General features: G+C 44.1%; 1 protein-coding gene across 1 annotated transcript; it reads right to left on the bottom strand.

The window, feature by feature from the left end:
- Positions 1–3411: 3411 nt before the first annotated feature.
- On the bottom strand, positions 3412–4341 carry LOC102534095 (olfactory receptor 1L6-like). The gene has a single exon (XM_072960101.1). The coding sequence runs from the start codon at positions 4339–4341 to the stop codon at positions 3412–3414; it is 930 nt and encodes a 309-aa protein (XP_072816202.1).
- Between the last annotated feature and the right edge of the window lie 854 nt (positions 4342–5195).

Raw genomic sequence — 5195 nt, 5'->3', positions numbered from 1 at the left:
TGGTATATCTTGGCTTGGGGCCCCTTGCTCGTATCACACTGACCTCTTGCTTCCATCATTACATCTTCTACATATCACTCTGGTCCTTCTGTATCCTTCTGATGAGGACTTTTTTGTTTACATTGGGCCCACTTGAATAATTCAGAACAATCTTCCCTTTTCAAAATCCTTAACCTGATCACACCTGCTAAGTCTTTTTTTACCTGTAAGTTAACATATTCAGAGGTTCTGAGAATTAGGACCTAGACATCTTTGGGGGGCATTACTAAGACCACCACAACTGCTAAACAATCTTTTTCTTCCACTACATTGGTAAAACCTATTTGCACTTTCTATTGGGTTTATTGTGAGATAGATCTGAGCTAAAAATCCAATAATCACCTGATCTCCATAAACCCCATTCTGACTGGTCAACCCCAGTGGTGTTTTGGGTTCCCAGAAATCAGAGAGACAGTGTCCAGTAATCACCTAACATCCAGGTACTTCCTTTTCCAGTGAATGATAAACCTGGTATAGGACTGCAGGTCTTTATGGAGAAGGCTACTAGGAAGATTTATGTTACACATTTTTTTGGTCCTAAGTCTATGAACTCACTTAAGACTTGGAATTGGTGAGGAGTTATGACTATATATTGTGATGATTTAAGTCAATCCTTGGTTTACCAGACCTTGAGATTTTTTTCTTATACAATTTAAGTAAGACTTTTGTGGGCTGCCTGTATATTTCAGTCCTAGGGACACCATACTCACCTACTGCAATTAACTCCACAGGTCAGTGCATTCTAACTTCTGACCTCTCTTAAACATTACAGGAACCATGCCTTCCCTATTTCTGACAGGTCAGTGCTACCACCTGGCCTCTCCTGTTCTGGGATCCTGTCACCTCCATTGACTTCTGGGAGCCCATTTTAGTGTTGTCATCTCTCCTATATGCCACCTCTCACTGTGTATGAAGAGTATGCACCACAGAGGCTCTCAAGGACATGTAGTTTCCTCACCAATGTGTCTCTCAAAGCCTTGGTAGAGGAAGCATCCTCTAGACCCTTCAGTGTGATATACAGTTAAGGGGAGGTGACATATAAATATACTCCAGCATTCCTAGGTCTCCATGCTTTCTGCAGTGTACCAGGGAGTTCCCAGCTTTACTCAGTGAAGCATAGGTTTTAGTTAACCATTTGAGGAAACTATTAGATCCACTTTCTGTTACTTGAGCTAACACGATGGACTCAGAATCTCCGGTGGTACCCACATCAATAAATTCAGCCTAAACCAAAATCATTTCACTTCTTCCCTTGACTAATATCTTTAGAACACATTCTCATAGATGTTACCCATTTTTCTGTTGCTATGATAGGTAACATCTGTTGTGTCACTGATGGTTCTGCCAAGCTCTGAGTTTCATTATGGGTCTGGAGATAATGAAGGGTGGTAGAAACCAATCTTGAGAAGAATCAGCATTCCCCTGCAAGATGACTGCCTCAGGAAAAGTTATAGCCTGTTAGGGCAAGGGGTGGGTAACTTCCTCAAAAGAGGAGAAAGGATGGGGTATACTAGCAGAGGAAGCTCAGTGACATTTGGGGTTTCCATGTACTCAGATTCACTGCAATCTACCAAAAGCTTCCCATTCCAACTCTCAGGAAATCATTCTTTTCCAAGCACTGCCCTAACTTTAATGTAAGCTATAAAGCTGTAAATTCAATTTGCATTATAATTCAGTCACCTACAGGATGAGATTCTGGGTTTAGTTTTTAAAAATCTTGATCCTGTGAAAGAAGAAAGAAGACTTTTTTTCAGGGAAATTATAAACTCTTAGCTTTCTATTTATGTATTGAGGTTGGAATTTAATTTATTTTTTAATTGAGTTATAGTCAGTTTACAATGTTGTGTGAATTTCCAGTATAGAGCACAATTTTTCAGTTATACATGAACATAAATATATTCATTGTTGCATGAGGTTGGAATTTAAAATGTTGAGCTTGTCATATTCCTCAAAATTCTCTACTTTATTCTGAAGCAGCCAGTTCACCCCACTCCCCTTACCCTATTTCCATTATGATGTCCTATTGCTTAGGCTCTTTGGTCTCCCAAGTGATTGTAACTATGTTGCCTATGGGTTTCACAGGTTAACAGTGTCCCATTTCCCACTAGCCATGAGGTCATTTCTCCCTTCAGATCTAAGTAGATTGAATAACCAATTCCAGAATCTCATATTTAATTTTCTGTCTCTTTGGAACAACTTTTGATATGAAAACTTGTACCAGCCACCTAGAAAAACAGGTGTGTTCTTGATATCATAAGTTTTAATACAGAATTTGGAGCTCACAGAATTGTTGAAAGAATGAGAGGAACAAAGTTCAAAGAAGCTTCTGCTGGAGGTAAGGGAGATTGATACTGAAGATCTCTGTCAGAGGCACCAAAGCAGATGGCTCTTAAAATCTTGTCTGGAATATGCTGCAACTCTTGAGAATCTCTGATTCTCCACCAAGTGCCTACAATGGCAAAGCATGTAGTTTCATGAGTTTCCACTGAAGACCTGGATAGAACAAAAAGGCCGAGTAAGGAAGAATTTGCTCTCTGGCTGACTGTCTTCAAGCTGGAACCATGGTCTTCCCCTGTCTTTGGACTCAGACTCAGAGTGGAACTATACCATTGGCTGCCCACCTTGTCAACGCAGATCTTGAGACTTCTGAGCCTCCATAATCATATAAGCCTATTCCTTAATTTTTTATTTATATTCCAGTATCCTTTTCGTATTGTTCATCTGCAGAACCCAGACTAATACAGAGTCCAAGCAGAGATAGCACCTATGCACAGGACAGCTAAATATTAGAGCACAAACAAGGGAGGAGGGTCTCCAAGATGAGGGCAGCTGCCATGAGATGTTGGAGTTCATGTGGAGTGAGAAAAAGGGCTTCCATGCAAGGGGGAAACCCAGTGTGGGGAGTCAGAACCCAAACAGGAGGAGACAGGTGTCACTGTGAATTCCCCAGTATGGAGAATCAAAATCAAAAAAGGTTAGAAGGGTGTCCATGCCTGAGGGCAATACAACATCAGGTGAGAAGGACATTTATGTGAAGTACACTCTAGAGAGGGGAAGTCAGACCCCAAAATGGGTGAGGAGGTACTGTGAGAGTCTGAGCAGGGTGAAGCTTGCATCCACGTTGGAGAAATGGCTGATTCCAGGACTGGAGCAGAGAGAGTACAAGGTGAGTCTGGAATATCTTGATGTGATGGAAAGCAAGAAAGTACTCGAAGAGGGTGCAGAAGTAATAAATTACAACTCACTGAATAAAGTAAGAAGCCATAAGTCTATACCAGTCTAGGTAAATGAACAGATGGGAAGAAGTTTGATGAGGAATGAAATATTTATGTAGTTTCAGACTACCTCCCCATAAAGGGTGTATTTCTTATTCTATTCTTTTCTCCTAGCCAGCTTTGTCAAGCCCTGTTTCATGTCCTTGTTCCTAAGGCTATAGATAAAAGGGTTCAGCATGGGAATTACCACTGTATAAATGACAGTGACCACACTATCTTTTGTCACTGAGTAGGTGGATGAGGGGCGGATGTACACTGAGATGGCAGTCCCATAGTATAACGCCACAACCGTGATGTGGGAACCACAGGTGGAGAAGACCTTGTACCTGCCTCTCCCGGAAGGGAGCCTCAGGACGGCGCGGGTGATGTAGATATAGGAGACGACGATGAAGAGGAAAGGACTCACGATCACAAAGGAGCCCTCCGTGAAGACCAACAGCTCATTGACAGAGGTGTCAGAGCAGGAGAGCATTAGCAGCGGCTGGACGTCACAAAAGAAGTGGTGGATGACGTTGGGCCCACAGAAGGAGAGGCGAGCCATGAGAACGGTGTGGGTGAGCGAGTGGAGGTGGGACACCACCCAGGAGGCTATGACGAGCAGGAGACAGTGCCTGGGGTTCATGGTTGCGGTGTAGTGCAGCGGGCTACAGATGGCCACATGGCGGTCAATGGCCATGGCAGCCAGGAGGAAGCTGTCAGTGATTGCACAGGCCACAAAGAAATACATCTGGGGGAGGCACTGGGCAAAGGGGACCTTCTTGTTCTTGCTCATCACGTTTGCCAGCATCCTTGGCACAATGACATTGGTAAAGCAGATGTCCACCAGGGACAGGTTGGAGAGGAGGAAGTACATGGGGGTGTGGAGGCGGGCGTCTCCCTGGATGGCGGCAGTGATGACCGAGTGGCCAGCCACATTGACCAGGTACATGGCCAGGAAGCTGGCAAAGAGCCACACCTGCTTTTTGGGGTCCCTGGTCAGTCCCAGGAGGAGGAATTCAGCGATGTGGCTCTGGTTTCCTTTTGTCATTGCTGTCCTGCAGGGAGAAAATACAGAGGAAGGTTAGGCATGTGTCCTGGCTTGGAGCCCCCAGTTATAAATTCTTAGGAGTGGCTAGCTTAGTTGACAGGTGTATGGTCACGCAGGTCTAGCTTTCCCGTCAGGCTCTGTCACTGATTTACACTGAGCACGAAGTCACCTCCTGAACTTTCATTTCCTCGATCCATAAAGACAGAAATGATGAAATTTCAGGCTGTTCTGTTTTTTATCCAGGATTTTTCTCTTTTTTGGTTTCCTAAAAATGAGTGTCAGTCTGTCTCAATTTCTCCCTAAAGAAAACGTATATATCCTAGAGCTGGTGCTCCCGGCTCCAATCTCTTTGTGGAATGGGTGTGGGAGTTTGAATAACAATCATAGCAGGAGTGTCGTGAAACTGGAAAGTCTCTGACACTCTGGGAGATGAAACTGCCTAGTATGGGGACAGACCACTTTCTGGCAGCAGGAGCGCATCTGTCTGGTTTGGTTAAACTGTTTATTTCATGCAGGTGGGTGGTATTAAGGAAGGCATCACGGAAGTAACAGGTGTCTGTCTTGACAGTAGATTAGAGTTGAGTTGAGTCCTAGGTGGCTGTTTGAGCATGAGAACTATATAAAAGGTGCAGATATGCTGGCGGATAACAGTGAGGGGTTTAGACAGCAAAGTTCTGGGCTTCAGGATCAGAGTTCTTATCCTGGAAATGGACATAGAGGAGCAAGATCTGGAGAGAACAAAGCAGGACCCCCATCTGGGAGGAATTGTCACTCTGCTCAGCAATTTATAAGGGCAGGGACTCAGCTGCAATGGAACATGATCAGAACTCAATTATCTGCCCTCACACCCAGGA

The sequence above is a fragment of the Vicugna pacos genome, chromosome 4 (genome assembly GCF_048564905.1).
Source record: "Vicugna pacos chromosome 4, VicPac4, whole genome shotgun sequence".
Classification (NCBI taxonomy): domain Eukaryota; kingdom Metazoa; phylum Chordata; class Mammalia; order Artiodactyla; family Camelidae; genus Vicugna; species Vicugna pacos.
The sequence above is the reverse complement of the archived record's forward strand: the minus strand, read 5'-3'. Positions and strand labels throughout refer to the sequence as shown.